The sequence below is a fragment of the Mycteria americana genome, chromosome 2 (genome assembly GCF_035582795.1).
Source record: "Mycteria americana isolate JAX WOST 10 ecotype Jacksonville Zoo and Gardens chromosome 2, USCA_MyAme_1.0, whole genome shotgun sequence".
Classification (NCBI taxonomy): Eukaryota; Metazoa; Chordata; class Aves; order Ciconiiformes; family Ciconiidae; genus Mycteria; species Mycteria americana.
The window spans coordinates 71,874,731-71,891,575 of NC_134366.1; the positions used below are offsets into that span (position 1 = coordinate 71,874,731).

The 16,845-nt window shown below is 38.7% G+C and overlaps 1 protein-coding gene across 1 annotated transcript in view; it reads left to right on the top strand.

Moving 5' to 3' along the window:
• Positions 1 to 16,845, top strand: part of CNTNAP2 (contactin associated protein 2) — a 1,202,777-nt gene that overhangs the window by 1,014,211 nt on the left and 171,721 nt on the right. Inside the window, exon 15 of the mRNA XM_075493725.1 lies at positions 7,518 to 7,645. Within this exon, the coding sequence (XP_075349840.1) occupies positions 7,518 to 7,645 (128 nt within the window). The remainder of the gene's footprint in view (positions 1 to 7,517; positions 7,646 to 16,845) is intronic.

Sequence of the window (16,845 nt, forward strand, 5' to 3'; positions counted from 1 at the left end):
AGCCTATAATCCTCATAAGGATGATTATAATGATTCAAATTAACCTGCATTTAATTAAGAAGGTTGGTGTTACGGGATTACAACATTTGAGAGGTGTCCAAAGCAAATTTTTTTCCTAATGTAATTTTAAAGTTTTTTCATCTTAAAGGTTGGGGAGGGATAGACTGTATGAAGTGAGAAAGGAGATCTAAGTCTCAATCCCAGAAAAAAGTGTGAATTAAACATGTATTTGCATGGCTAATTTAAACTGGTTTCTTCTTCAAAGAAGGTTTGAAGTTCCTGAAAGTAACTTAAGTGACATGTGCTAAATGCAAATGCCAGTGTTTCTTTTGTACAGTTCATTGTCATTGAGCGTATCTAAAATTTGTTCATCATTCTTTGGGTGTGACTATTTGTGAATATGATGCTTGTGTATTAAGGTAATTTAATCTAATCTATTCAGTCTTTTATAATTTCTAAACAAGGATTACTGCTGCATCATCAGCCTCATGTCTTTGGTATAATTTATCTTCATTAAGAGACATCAAAGGATGGGTTTGTTTATATTAGTAATTTGGGTGGTGGGATTAGATGGTCTTTCATCGCATTGTTTAGATTTTGAGGAGGTGAGTGCTCTCAAAAATAAAAATGTTTTTGAGTGCTCTCAAAAATAAAAATAAAAATCCAGACTGCTTCCCTGTTTTACTTGTGCATTTTCCACTGAAACAAACCCCTTGCAAGCCCTCGTTTGCACGTTGCTGACAGTTGTACCTACACATAAGCTTTGCTTACCCAACAAAAACACCTGTTACCTTGTAGTTAAGTGCATGTTGCTAAAAGTTGGTGGCACTTTCTCTTTTACCAGTGTGCTAGAGAAGAAGCTTAACTGCCTTAAGATCAGTCTTAATGGTAAGAGTTCAAACTTCTCCTTCTTTTGCTGTTAGGAATATGAGAACAATATATTTCATAGGACCTCAGCCCGTCCAATGACAGTGTGGAAAAAAACTTGAATTGAGTTATGACTCTCCATCAGTTTATATGATCTGGTATAGTAATGAGAAATTTTCCATAATACCCCTTGGCAGCCAGATCAAGGGTGAGTCACTAGCTCCAACTTAACGTGTAAGGGTATCTGAGGTGACAAGACATGTGGGAAAGGGACAAGAGATCTATAAGAATCCCTGGGAACAGCAAATTCAAATGGAAATAAAAGTTTTCAGCCTAGAGTATATTGTTGGCAGCTTACAATTCCTAAGAAGGGCAGAGCCCTGGGAACATGGTGCATCTAAAAGTATGGCTTTTGTCCTGCACAGTCTGTACATAAAAAAGTTAACTAAATTTTATCAAAACATTTCAAAAGTTAGCTAGTTCTGCTTTAATCCTCGCTTTTGTTTGCCCTGTTTTTAATCCTGTTAATTAGAGCTTGCATATTTCCAAGTAACTTGCTTCCAGATTATTAAGGCTGCTGCCAAAATTGTATTGTTCATTAAATTCTCTGTAATATTAGCTCTTCCTAGCAGTTCTAATATAAATAAAATTCTTGCCAGATATTTTTGAAAGAGAGAAAACAGTAATACTTGGCACGTCTACACCCTTCACAATGTTTTTTACAGACATTCATTTGCACATATTAGCTGAACTAAACCTCTTTATACCTCTCTCAGATAGATTATGGAAATTCAGGGATTACAGTAGAGGTGCTTGCATAGTAGGAAGCTGGGACTTATGAGAGGTGGACAATCATATAGCTTTGAAATGGGAATACTTGGGAGTTTGTATTCTTCAAACCCCTGCTAATGATTAAATAATATGTGTTTAACACTTGTCATGGTTTAACACCAGCTGGCAACTGAGCACCACACAGCCACTCATTCACTCCGGTCACAGTGGGATGGGGGAGAGAATCAGAAGAGTAAAAGTGAGAAAACTCGTGGGTTGAGATAAAGACAGTTTAATAAGTAAAGCAAAAGCCACGCACACAAGGAAAGCAAAACAAGGAATTCATTCACTACTTCCCATCAGCAGGCAGATCAGCATCCATCTCCAGGAAAGCAGGCTCCGTCATGCGTAATGGTTACTTGGGAAGACAAAACACCGTAACTCCGAAAGTCTCCCCCTTCCTTCTTCTTCCCCCACCTGTATATGCTCAGCATGACGCCATATGGTATGGAATATCCCTTTGGTCAGTTGGGGTCAGCTGTCCCGGCTGTGTCCCCTCCCAGCTTCTTGTGCACCCTCAGCCTACTCGCGGGTGGGGTGATGTGAGAAGCAGAAAAGGCCTTGACTCTGTGTAAGCACTGCTCAGCAATAACGAGAACATCCCTGTATCATCAACACTGCTTCTAGCACAAATCCAAACCATAGCCCCATACTAGCTTCTTATGAAGAACATTAACTCTACCCCAGCCAAAACCAGCGCATTCTCCACCCCTTATTCCATACCATGTACCTCATGCTCAGGTCCCACAACTATCCAATACATCCTCATTAACTACCACCCCTCTTCCCATCCTTTGATACAATACACAGATATAATTCCCTTCGTCTATGGGACCACCCCTATGAAATGCCCATAAGATGTCCACAAAACGTCCATTGATTTTATTTAGCCCATGACTTTGGGCTCCATGTCTTATGGTGGTCACTCAGGACAGGAGAGGTAGTGTGTTTTGTGGAGTTACTGGGCACCAAAGCCAGCTCAGGTCGGGTCACTGCTGCACTTGCACTGCTTCTTGTAAGGCTTGTCCTCCATTGCTTCAGGTGGTTCCTGCTATAGTAATTCCTATAACTTGCAACTCAGATCATGGGTTACAATAATTTAAAGCTATATCCATTACAATCTCCACCCCTGGTCCCTTTGGACCAGATCATAGGGTTTAGCATTGCAATGAACTCCTCCCCTTGCCCCTGCACTGGCTTGGACTTATCCACAGACTGCAGTCCCTTAGGGGTGTACCTGCTCCAAGTGGAGCCTTATCTATGAGCCACATGAGTCTCTCCAGAGGTATACCTGCTGCAGCATAGACATAACCACAGCCACAGACCCTTTGAGATGTACCTGTTCTGGCATGGGCTTATCCATGGCCACAGATGCTTCAGGGTGTCCTGCTCCCACATGGACTCATCCACAGGTCACAGTCCCTTCAACTCGCGTTCACACTGGTGTTCCAACCTGTCCACTACAGCAGCACAGAAACAGCAGCGATGCCCTGGACATCTGCCAGCCCAGGCGCATCGCCATTGCTGTTATCAGAATGTTCCCAGGCACAGCAGAGTAAGATGATAAGCAGTACAGCAGCACAGCAAGCAGCAAAAGCAAAAAGCAGCCAGTAATGAGCATGAGACTCTAATACACAGTAAGGCAAACAAGCCCCATGGCAAGCACAGGAGCCTGCCAATTAATAGCTAAACAGCAATAATAACTATAAATTCTATCTAGCGCATTCCAATCAAATCTGTCATTAGCTCGAAGCCTTCGAGCCCCACATTGGGTGCCAAGAAGGACTGTCATGGTTTAACCCCAGCCGGCAACTAAGCACCAAACAGCCGCTCACTCACTCCCTCACGGTGGGGTGGGAGAGAGAATCAGAAGAGGAAAAGTGAGAAAACTCGTGGGTTGAGATAAAGACAGTTTAATAAGTAAAGCAAAAGCCACACACACAAGCAAAGCAAAACATTCACTACTTCGCATGGGCAGGCGGGTGTTCAGCCATCTCCAGGAAAGCGTGGCTCCATCACGCGTAACGGTGACTTGGGAAGACAAACGCCATCACTCCTAATGTCCTCCCCTTCCTTCTTCTTCCCCCAGCTTTATATGCTGAGCATGATGCCATATGGTATGGGATATCCCTTTGGTCAGTTGGGGTCAGCTGTCCCAGCTGTGTCCCCTCCCAGCTTCTTGTGCCCTCCCAGCCTACTTGCTGGTGGGGTGGGGTGAGAAGAAGAAAAGTGCTTGTCTCTGTGTAAGCACTGCTCAGCAGGAACAAAAATGTCCCTGTGTTATCAACACTGTTCCCAGCACAAATCCAAACCATAGCCCCATACTAGCTACTATGAAGAAAATTAACTCTACCCCAGCCAAAACCAGCACACACTGCAGTTTCAATCCAGTAGGTGTTTTATTTGTATTCTCAAAACATTTCCAGTTCCTCAGCTCATGTAACCATATCTTTTAAATTTAAGTCCGTTCCTACCTGTAGTACGTTCTTTATGTGTTTTCCTGTGTAGGATTGGACTGATAATTAAGTGATGTCTAACAAAACTGGAGGAAATAAACTACTCCAGGAGCAGAGGTCTGGTTGTATGAAATCATTATATAAACAAATTAATAGCGATACAGAATCTTATCATTACTTTGATTATGTCATTTGCTGATATATGCATAATGCATTTCTTTTTTACATACCACAGAATGCTTATAAAGAGTAAGTAGATGATCATAATCAAAACAATGATAAATCTTACACTAATATCTGCTGCTTTCATTCAAAGGCACCCTGAAGCACTTTGCAGGCTGTTATATATAGGAAAAGAAATTAGAAATAGAAAATTACACTGAGATTTCATCAATATCTCCTGGTAATAATTACAGGATTTGATCAGATTCATTCATCTCCCATTTGGCTATTAATAGGAATATGACACACTCTGAATTCAATCTTTATTCTCTTAAGGGAATTTTCTTTGGTGAGGAAAAACTTCAGAGAGTTTCTCCACCCTCTTAATGTGCAAAGTCTTTAAATACCGGCAGAAGCATTATCACTTGCAGGAATTGAGTGTTCCAGCTGTGATTATTTCTAAATGTGTAGTACAAAGTCAAGCATTTTAATCAGTCTTTGGTTTATAACTTTTTTGACTTTGTCAGCGCTGATTAGTATGTCCAGAGGAACTACGAGTACCTTAGAAAAGCATAACAGAGCCACTCAGTCTCTTGAGTGTGTTTGTCCTTTTGGTGCACACGTGGGCCAAAAGCTATCATTATCCCTTTTTTGTTAAGAGCAAACAAACTACGCAGGTTCTGCTGGCAAAAAGACAACACAGTTCTCTCAACTCTTAGTCCAGTTCTCCCAGTCCTCAATAGCTCCTGTGCAGAGGAGAACGCATTTCCTACAACCATGAGACAAGTAAGCGGTTGTCAGAAAATAAGGCTGTTCCTGAAAAGAACTCTAACTTTTGGGTTTATTGTCATGGCAACAGCTTTAAAGTGACCATATCACTAAATGCATAAATAAAATATTAAAATGAGTGGAAACAGTAAAGAGGGAGAAAATCGTTACTGCTCCTTTTTATTTGCTTCAAAGGAGGTGAAAGCTATTGGTGACAGGAAAAGGGCTGCCCTTTGACATCCTTATTTGGAGCTGAAATATTAGCTCTTTTTGTGAGAGGGGAAGGAAAGAAGAGAAATGCCAATAGTTTTCTTTTTACCACTCTTTGAAGAATTCTTTATTTTAAATAGACACGTCCATCTTTAAAGCATTCTTTGAAAGAGTAGCAATCAGTAGAGAAAGCCAGTCTCAGAGGAAAATCTCAGAAGGAGAGAAGTGATGACCTACATTTATCCTCTATTAGAAGGGAGTGGGTCCCATGGATACAAGTCTTTAGCAGAGATGGAAGATTAGGTCTACATACCTGGCTTTGTTATTCACCCTTTTCTTTCTTAAAGGGAAAGTCCTTTAATCCCCGTTTTCTTATATTGCCTGTCTCCAAATTGATGAATACGATACCTTTGTAAAAGACATTGCAATCTGTGGCTGAAAAGAGGTGTGCTACAGCCTAGCACAATCTGCAGAAGCAGCCTGTGAGGGTTACTCCTCTCCATTTTCCTTCCTTTCTAGCAGTCCCCTGTAGCAGCCTTACCAACATAGCACCCAGTATAGCTGTGTCCAACTGGAGACGGTTAATGATCTCCGCAATACAAAGGGCCCACGGAGAAAGGCAAGTGCTCTGAAGGGGAAGAACATACAGATTAAGGAAAACAGTCATCTACTGTTTGAAAAACTCTAGTAATTAAATCTCTAATTACGCTGTTCATCACAGAGAACAGACAGGAGTTCCAATGAACTGTCGTTCGAAAATGTGATGGTTATTTTCTTAATTACTTCAGTTGTGCTTCTTTTAAAAAGAATGTTTTGCCTTCCATCTCTTCAGAAGGACCCAGTGAGGATGATGACTGGAGATGCTACTGGAAAATACTGCTGTGCACTGGAGGACTCTGAGCATTACCACAGATCATGCACATCCCTGCTGTGCTTCCCCGTTGTTAGCAATCTAATGAGTCAGATCATCGAGTCATCTGAGTTAGAGATGAAAAAGACTTTCCGTTTTCTTAAAACCTTACCAGTTCCCAGTTATATTCATACTGTGCACTTCAGTAACTTCTCCAGGTCCTGAATTCATCCTTCATCCTATGGTATTTTTGAACAAAGGAATTGATTTTTAGATTAAAAAGTTGCTTACTTTAGATACTCAATTACATGGCAAGGTACAGCTAAAAAGAAAGAGGGGAAAAAAAAGAGAGAGAGAAAAAGATGGATTTATTTTGCTTCCTCTTAATTTCTTTTGTGTCAAAAAGTATAGTCCTAACACTATATATAGTGCATTTTTTCCTGTGTGGATAGTTTGGGCCTTCCATGTGTTTATGTCAGGGGAAAAAAAAAAAAAAGAAAAAGCACCTGACAGATAAGGTACCTAATTAAATTTGGTTTATTTTATTTTCTGTTTGGAAGAAACAGCACTCAACATGCCAGCTGGATTCAGCTCTGGACATGATACAGGAAAAATGTTGTAACTGTGCATAGTGATTTGGCCTAGGCATGAAAAAGGCACCAGGTTACTCACAGCAGTTGAAATGAGGAGCTTTTAGAGATGACTATAAATTGAATTTTAGTGATCTTGCTAACTAAAATGGGGTTTGAGCTGCATACTTGTGGTTAGATTAACAAGTTTAGATTTTTTGGACTTAGGCATTTAGTGTTAGAAAAGACAGGACTAAGATGACAAGCCTTTTCAGATAATTACTTTAATTTCTCTTTTTTAATATAATAGTAAAAATGTTAAATATAAAAGAAGCACTGTTTCCTTGGTATGCAGAGGTTTTATTGTTAGGATAATAACTGGCAGCAACTAGAGCAAAAAGGATACACTTCTAGGAAGCATTAGGATTTTTTTCCATCTCAGAAGACATCAGCAAGGAGATCAACAGCAAAGTGTTACCCACTGGAATGGAGCTGGTCAGTCTGGAAAGCAGGAAGACCCACACAAGCCCAGCTGAGTCCAGGACTGGCCACAAAGCAAGCTGCTACTCTGACTGTGTTCCTGGGTGACAGTAGCTGCTATCCACCCGTTTTCCAGTAAATGGGCAGCATTATTGCTCAAACTGATGTTGTTTGAGACAGGTTTTTAGGCAGTAACACTGTACTGGTGTAATTATTACATACCTATTCTTTTGGTGCTTAGTTCATTGGACAATAATAATGATCAAGGAAATTATTGTTATATATTTCACAATTGCTTTATTTTTCTCTCTCTCTGTAATTCAGGAGAAAAGACACTGGGATGTTGTCATACAAAGAGCACCTACCAGTGAGTCAGGTAGTGGTTGGAGACGTTGACCGGCCTGGGTCTGAAGCCAAGATATCTGTGGGTCCTGTGCGTTGTCAAGGAGATCGTAAGTTGTCTGGTTTTCTTCCACTTACTCCTGGGTAGAAAGCAAACTAAATTGGAAATTGGTAACTTTGTAGACACCCCATGCAAATTTAGAGAAGTGGCTGTCTACTCAGACTTTTTTCTGTGAAAGCATGATGTGATTTGGGAAATTTTGTCTATGAAACTGCCCATATAATGGGCTCATCTTTGCATTTAAAATATTGATATTTGTCTTTATTTTATGGTAAATGTGACAACTTTGATTATTCAGCTAAGTTTATGTAGATCTAAGCAGTAATACAGATTGCATAAGAACATCTCTCAACATCTGTGCTTCTGTTGAGTGCTCTTGTCAGTGTCATTATCATTGCTATGCATATCACTGTAAACTATATTTATGGGATATAAATAGTAGCATGATGGTAAAACCTATGGCTGTAAACTCTGTTTACAGGTGTATGAAGTTTGACAAGATTGTTATCAAGTGTTTAACCCTATCAGGGCTAGACGTTTCCAGGTAAAGCATTGGGAGTTTTTTGTAGTAGTCTCTGATTTCCAGGCTGAGTGCTGATAGGAGGTGTACATCCTCCAGTTTGGTCAGCAGGTGATAGAGTAAATCAATATAATGGATAAATTTCCACTTCACACACACACAAAAGTTGGGATGCATTTAGGAGGATTGTATTCTTCCTTCAATCTATTTTATATTTCAGAAGGTGAAATTCACCACTGAAGGCAGAACAACTGCTTTGTCAGTCACACTTCAAAAACTTAAACTCTATGCAGTTGGCACACGTGTTAAACTTGTCTTCTGCATTTGAAGGCCATTCTGTTACAAGAAAGGTTGCCTGATTTAATTTACAATAACTAATATTTGCATGGTCTATAAGGAATACAAAACCCATCCTCAGATGCTGGTAAAGAGTACTATAAGTCAGGCTATGAGATTGCAGTGATGTAGAAATATTGAATGGTTGGGCATAGTACATGGAAGTTGAACAACCTGGTTCTAACCAGCATCTAACATGGCATGACAGGGATGAGTACGGTTTATCCTCCCTCCTCTGCCCCTTTACAGCTACATGCTTTTCCATCTGCATGTTTCCAAGTACCAAGGAGGTCAGTATCATTATCCCTGTCTTAAGCTAAAGTAATTAATCCCAACTGACAGGAAATCGCATACTCAGAGTCATCCAGCAGGACAAGTACAAAAGGGAGTTTTCTGGGTCCCAGTCCGGTGCCTCAAAACCTTAGGCCATTGCTCAGTGATACAACTGAATGTGGTTAGTCTCTTCTTCTGTTCGTGATCTTTCTGGGTTGCGCAAATGATCCCTTCAGCTCTTGTTAATGAATTTGATGCCTAACGAGCAGAAACAAATATCATGGGATGTTTGCAAACTTTCACATCGCCTATTTGGTGCTTGTTATTTATGGTGTTTGACTAATGGCAGGTCAGTTTGTGTTTGTTTCTTTCTCAGCTGTGTTTGACAAACATTTTTGTAATAGGCTCTTACAACTGATGACTAAGAAATAACGAATAGCATTTTTCTTGCACCTGTATTCCTCATATCCTGAATCTGAGTGCTGCTAGAAATATCAGTCTCTAAAGTGTGAGCCATTTCTAAATATTAGTATAAATGAAACCTCATTTGAGCAGACAGTAGCCTTTATTAGAGTGTGACTGAGTGACACAGCCATTTGGGAAACTGAACGGGTGTATTCCTAACATCCTGATTAATTGCATTTTCTGTTTGAACCTTACAGATATGATTTGTAGTTTTAAAAAAACTTTTCCTATGAATAAATTTGAATTTACTTCCATCACCATATATTATTGTGAAAAAGCTGGTATAAGTTTTCTCACAGGAGATAATACAAACCCCAGTCCTTTGCAGTTAGTAAAAGCTCCCATTTTATATTCTGAGTGTGTTTACTATGCATTCTCCTTCGTATTCTTTCTTGACTGCATACAACAGCTGCTGTACCCCAGACCAGTAGTGTCTCACCATGGATTAGCGCTTGTGGAAAACAAGGTTTCTGTCCTGGGGAAAATTCCAAAATTTCAACATGTGCTTTTGTTCCAAAGGGAAGAGAGATCCAAAGTGCTGAATTTGTGGAAGGGGATTTTAAAAAACAATTAATCCATTTTTGGTATATTACATGCATCAAAACCAACATTATTAATAATACTAAAGATGTTGAGTCTTTTGTCACAGCACAGGAAGTTCAGTTGCATGTGTGTTCTATGTAGTTATCATTGTATAATTTTTGAAGGTGGTAAATGAAATTCAGTTAGAGGTATGAAGACTGGCAAAGAAATACAGATTTTTGGTCTGCTTGGAAGGAAGGTGGAAAAGGTAAGAATGCCTAACTAGTCAAATACAAATTTACCTATTTAGAAGGATTTCTCATTGTGGTTGTAGAGCCTCCCAGTACTGTGACAACTTACCTCATATTGCCCTGAGGGTTGTCCATGGCATGTGATGTATCAACCGATAGTCCAGTGATATTTTGCAGCACATGAAGGGCCATATTCTCACATCAGAATTACAGTATAATTTGCCACACACTTCATAGCTACTTCTATGTAACATCTAGAGACACTGACATGTCCCCTAGGCCCAGTCACAGCTGCACCTGAGAGCTGTAAGAGTACGGCAGAGTTGCTGGCCTTTGCAGTCCATAAGAATAGACAGCTGAAAGCTTGCTATTCGAGGCAAGGAGGATTAAAGAAAGCAAAGACATGTATTGTCTCATGCAGTTCCCTTCCTCCCATACCCATCAAATTCTTAAAGAATCAACTAATCACTTGGGCCCACAACAATTAACCATTCCTACGCTATTGACTGACCGAAGTAAATCTGAAAATCCTTCATCTCAGTGCCATTTGCTTGACACAAACTAAGGAACATTAGGAATGTAGTGCACTTATTGCAGAATTGTAATTGTTCTCCTGTTGCAAAAATCGCTAGATTCTTGTTTCAGAAATATAGATTTTATTTTGGTCCCACAAATGACAATTTCATTTTTCTATTCCTCTGATTTATGACCTGATTAAGGCTGCTCTGGGCAAGCTTGGATGGTGGCTATTTGTTGGAAATAAAATCAGAAAACGTGGCCATGCATGATTATCCATCTTTGTGTTCCAGAGTACTTTTCATACTTAACTGCACCTCACAAAACACTATTTGCATCCTGAAAAGTAGTCAGCAAAAAGGACCTTTATTATCCCTTTAAAAATCTGCTTAAGCTGCCATGTTCTACCAGAATGATGAAGATTCATCTGGTCATTGTGGCAAAAATCCCATAAATCTTGTCTGGGGCCTGTCTTGTACCTTGGATAAAATATCCAGGATGTCTCTTTTCCATTTGCTATTTTAGTGTTGAGGAATGCTTTCTAAATATTTCATTATTTTTCTAAGTGGTGACCTACCAGGAGAGCACACTTACCCAATTTTATGGAGAACAGGTGCATAACCAGGATATGGATTTGGTGGGGTTTTTGGCATTATATTGCATCCAAAGATCAAACAAGGATTTTGAGCAAATGTCAAGTCTATCCAGGCTTAAAGCAAAGCTGTCCGTTCTGGCCACTGCTTTATAAGCATTGTACTTACAGAAAGGCAACGGCAGTTTATCAGCGGATTCTCAAAATTCTCTAAGCTGAACTGGAATGAAAAATGAAAACAGGAAAAACACGTATCTATGTGACTTTGACGTCCACCAGTCCTGAGACTCCATAGTAATATTGGATAAGGAAACTACTCTTGTTTTTCTGAAGTGAATGTGTTCAGTGCAGGATCTAGAAAAAAGGGCCAACGTAGAACCACTAATTCATCAGGTTTACTCTTCAAGTATCTTTGAGACACTGATTAAAATCCCTTCACAGACCTATTACAGTTGTACTAATACTCATGCAATAGCACCTGGACTCCTCAGCACCGCTGCATTTGGCCTTGTCCAAACCAGTAATAGAAAGACCTTGTCTATCTCTTTATGTTATTGCACTGTAATGCAAAGGGGCATCTTGGTCCTTCTCCCTTTAGAGAAGGACACAAGTATGTGGGGGTTTTTTTTCTGTCTAAGCTCAGCCTGAGGTGGTAGATCAAGGCTACAAAAATGGATCTGGTAGTTTCTTCTGAAACCAAACTGAAGAGCTTAGCTTACTATGTTGGGGCTATTGCTACAGAGGTTTCATCAATAATCTTATTGAATGAAAATTACTTTTGTGACTTTTGGCACCTTTTTGAGACTTTCTTTTCATTTCCCTTAGGAAAATACTGGTGTTCTCAAAGCTCCTGTGTTTCTAACCTGCTAAGAGTATCCTTTTCCCAAGGACTTCCAAGGATTTTGATTCAAGTCTTCTTTTTATAAGCCCAGAGGGGAACAGACTGACTATTCTGCTCTAGATTTGCGTTTCTCCTTGAGTCTGTTTTCCTTTTGTCCCATTTCCGCTATAGCAAATACAGAATTTAAGGGGGAGATTTTTTTTACACAGCTCAGATTTATGTTTTTTCCATCTCCTCCAGTGTAGTTTTTACCCTCCCAGTAAGACTTCGATTTCTGAGCCATGAATCATTTTTCGTGTTTTACTTCTATTATCTTTAATCTTCAAAATGCGGAGGAGAAGGCAGCTGCATTGACTGTGGTTTATACCTTAAGTTCTTTTATTCAGTGATTTTGACCATGGCTCATCATTACTGCTTTCATAACTTGATGCTTTGTTTCTTTCATTTCTAAATATTGCTTTTGGCTTTACTCTTGTATTTCCTTTTAAATTTTTCCAGTAGATTTGGCTTATTTAATCAGACAGTGGTGTGGACATGGGCATTTTTTGTGACTCTGCGTTTGTATTAAAACCACTCTATAGATACCTGAAACAGACAGCCACTGCCAGGGTCAGTGCTCACAGGCTGGTATCCTTGCTAAGGTGTGATTTTGTGTTCTGTAAGTACTTCTTATGCATCACATGTGCAGGTTGGTGACTCAGAACTGTTAGTTGTCATGAAAAATCAATGTACTGTTTCATATGCATGCTTAGTCTATTTTCATTACATTCCAAATTGAGGACACTTTCAACATCTTGAACTTGTTTTTCAATGGTACCACCTGAGTTTCAGAAAAAAATAGCACTGCCTTACAGTGCAGTTTTCAGTTACACATTAAACCTATGAACAAGGTCAATATTCTAGTAGGATACGCAATGTGTTGACTCAGTCAGACCAGCAGTGATGTTACTGTTACGTACATAGGTAAGGTAAGCTGGAGAGTATCCCAGTAAAAAAACAATTTGAATTGGTAAAAGATCCATCTGAAATTTCAGTAGAAGTGATTTACTCCTACTATATCTTAGACAGCATTCCAGTAATATAGTGACTTGTCTTGCAGGTTACTGGAAGTGAAAACACTGTATCAAATGAAAATTAACATCAATGATACCCCCCAAAAAGTAAATCAAACCTGAGTGCTTGCAGCTGGCCTCTTAAATGTATAATTAAATGTGAAAAATACAAAAATTTGGTTTTTGAAACTTCTGAAGCAATGATTCCACTGGAAGCTTGTGTGATGGGATTACACATCTGAAATTTAGGCAATTCCCATTTGAGGTGTTAATTACTTATCTGCTACTCAGGTTAGAAAACTAACCAAAATCTCTAGATTTTTCTACATTTCCCTATTTTTTGCTTGTATTGCTAGATATATCTACATACATTTATTTTTTATGAATTTCTTATGACTTTCCAATCAATTGTGAGAAGTTCAGTAGGGTAAATACAGGACAAAACTTGATCCATCTGCGAGTTTAACTCTTTTCCCCAGTAACTGTAGCCGCCTTTAGTAAACATAAAAATTTGTCTGCTGAATTTCCACAGCTCTTAGCCCAGCATGTCTTTATCTGTTGCACTGGATTGTACATTGTGCAATTCAAGTGGAATACAAATTCATCCAAAGAACATCAGGACATTGTGCTCGCTGTTTATCACAGTCATTCCAATGCTACCAGCAAAACAGGAGAAAGAAAAGTTTCCTTTCAATAAAAGCAGCCTGGCAACCAAGAAGTACTATTTCAGACTCATTTGATTTTTTCAGTGGATTTTGTTGAAGGTGATAAAATAAGAGTGTTCACTTACAATTTGTTTAGGGATCATCCAGTTCAGTTAATCAAATTGCTGTGATCATTCTACATGTGCAGTTCCTTTCTCAGAGACCCAAGAGAAAAGAACGACCCACTAGGTCATCCTTCTAAAAATTGCTAAGTAAACAAATCCACTCTTTTACAGTTGTTTAATATCTGATTTAAATAATGTCATTTCCCATAGCTAAGTCTATCTCTTTCTCTTCACCTTTAACTCTGTTTCATACTGCATAATTTGCTTTTATTGTCAAGTTTAACTAGAACTTATTTTAGTATTTGCACGGAAATGTTTTCAACAGCCAGCAGTGCTGGAATGCCCTCCTGCAGGGCCTTTATGTTTCTGAGAGAACTCTTCCTTTTCTCACCTCCCCGGAAATCTCAGACCGTGACCGTTTGTCTCATACAAGTATAGGCCATTTCTGGCCATGTGAATAAAACTTTGCCTGTCCTGAAAATAGGAGCTGAAAAACCTCCATTGTTCGCATGAATTTAGGGCATTTCTCTCTCACGCTGAAATATGCAGAGAGATTTAAAGGTGGACATAGGACAGAGTATGTCCTCTTGTGGCTTCCGATACACAGGTTCTCATATCCTTCCTAAGCAGCAGAGTGCTCCAAGTGCTGGCTTTTTGGCTGGTAGTTTTGTCATCCTTTTTCATTTGCAACCAATTCTCAAAAGCACTATAATTACACTCAAAAGTGATTCTCTGATGTCGTAAATCAGAAACCTTCGAGTTTAATTTATAACTTACTGTTCTGTAAGTTTTCAACAAGATAAGCTCTACCTTAGATGATCCATGGTGGACAGTACCAAGATGAGAAGACCTAATGTCTCTGGAATTGCAAATCAGCTTGGAATTGTCTTGAGGTTTGGGGGGTGAGGGGTGGTAGGCAGTGTGAACTGCATTTGAACTTGTATGGCTGAAATTATTTAAGTTCCAAATATATTTTCTTTCTTCATGATAATACTTAATCTGAGCTAATCATTCTAGATACTTTGCTCCTACTCCTTTGCGTTTGTACAACAGGAGACATTTTGGCCTAGAAAACTGGGAGGAAATAGTCTCTAGAGCACTGTAAGGTTCATTGAGAGCTCTTTCTGCATACCACGCTGAATGTAAGGTTCCTTTTACATAATCTCAAAAATCCAATGAGGAATGGGTAATGATTTTATTACCAATTTAATGATTTCTGTATTTATCTGAATTTAATGATCTGTATTATCTGAATTTAATGATTTCTGTGTTCATGCACTCATTATAAGCTGTCAACATTTCTACTGTAAAACACCTTTTTTTGAGGTTTATAACATGGCCATAAAATTCTCTTTCAGTTCAAACTTTGCATACAAGTGTATTCATGGAATAAATACTTGTAAAGTGACCCAGTTTTAACATAAATCATATTGACTCACAGGTAACATATGAATATTCTCTAATGTATCCCACTCACTGGCAGGTTTTGTTCTGTTCGCTTTCTGAAAGCAAACCCTACCCCTGAGCACTACTCATCTTACGGAGCAGGAAGAAATACAGATCACATAAAATGTAACCATCAGCCTAGAAGGACATGTCTTTTTATGTCTGACTGAAGCAGCAGGATGCCTGCAAATACTGCAAGAGAATAAAGGAAAAGTAGTGTTAAAATTATAATTCTGGCATGTTGTGAAAACGAGTGCCCCATACAGGTTGTGCCATACGCAAGTCAGTAATCCAAGGTAAAAAAAAGAAAAAGAAAACCTTTATATGGGACTGACCTTGTTAGAACATACAGAAGAGAGATCCTTTTAACAGCAGCGTTGAGTCTTGATGTAGTTTGACCCCTTGTTTTTAATCTTTTTCAAGCTTTGCCAAGATCTGGTCAAGTCTGAGTGTTTGGTTCAGAGGAGCAAGACTTATGCCACTTTTGTCCGTACCTGGTGGTGTATGAAAGTATTACAGATTACACTGTCATTTAGTGTGTATTTTCATTATGAATACAATTTACATTGCTGGAGACTTTACCTTAAGGACAAGAAAGCAGTATGCTCTGAGTATCTCTTTTGAGGGGAAATAGATTTAATCCTTGTCATCTTTACTGTATGCTTTCATGCCAGTTACTTTTTCTGTGCACTCTTTACTGTCTTTTAAAATGAAAGTCACATCTGTTTTACACATGTATTGAATTTAGGTACAAGGAATAACACAGTTCCACAATTTACATCTCCACACTTCCCAGTTTCATCATGAAATGTAAACCAGATGGTGGCAGAGACATTTTACCTGGTTTAAGATAGTAATGGACCTGGCTGCTATTAATTAATTCTCACATGCATTCAATGCTACCTAAATGTGTATGTTGGTATAAACTACAGAAGGCAGTTCATTCGAATTTCAAAGCACTAATAAATTTCACTCTCTTTATGTATTTGCTGAAGTAATGAAAACATATGGCAATCAATGCCCATGATCAATTCTCCAACCGATTGTAAAAGAAAAAAATGGTGAAACTCCATAGGGGAGTTATGAGCTTTATGTTTCAGAGATATAGAATTCAAATGCAATTAAGAGGTAATTTTATTCAAATTCTCCTCATCATTATGATTATATTACAGGTTAATTTTATCTTCTTTAATGCAAAAAAGAAGTATCTGAAGCATTTCACGTAAAGTATTGTCTCTAAATTCCTAGGGAATTTAAGCAAAGAGTCATTAGTCTGATAGATGACATACAGTAGCTGTTCGTATTAAAATCAAATCCTGTTAAAGTTATGCTTTATTTATAATTTCAAACATTTTACCATCTATGTGATTGTAATGCATATTAGTATCTTACCACGTACCTATAGCAAAGTAAGAAAAGCAATTGTGCGGGGTACAAAATCTAAGAATGAAAACATGAAACAAATCCCATGGTGTATAGAGAAGTGATGAGAAGGAGATGTCAGTAAAGCAATAAGGAACTAGAAGAACCTGAGACTAAACTGGGGAATAAGAAGTTGCTGGAATCTTGTCAATTACATGCACAAATTTACGGTCACCTTTAAATTTCACCCGATAAATGTGAATAATCTCAGAAATGAGGTATAAAATGGAGGAAATTATCTATA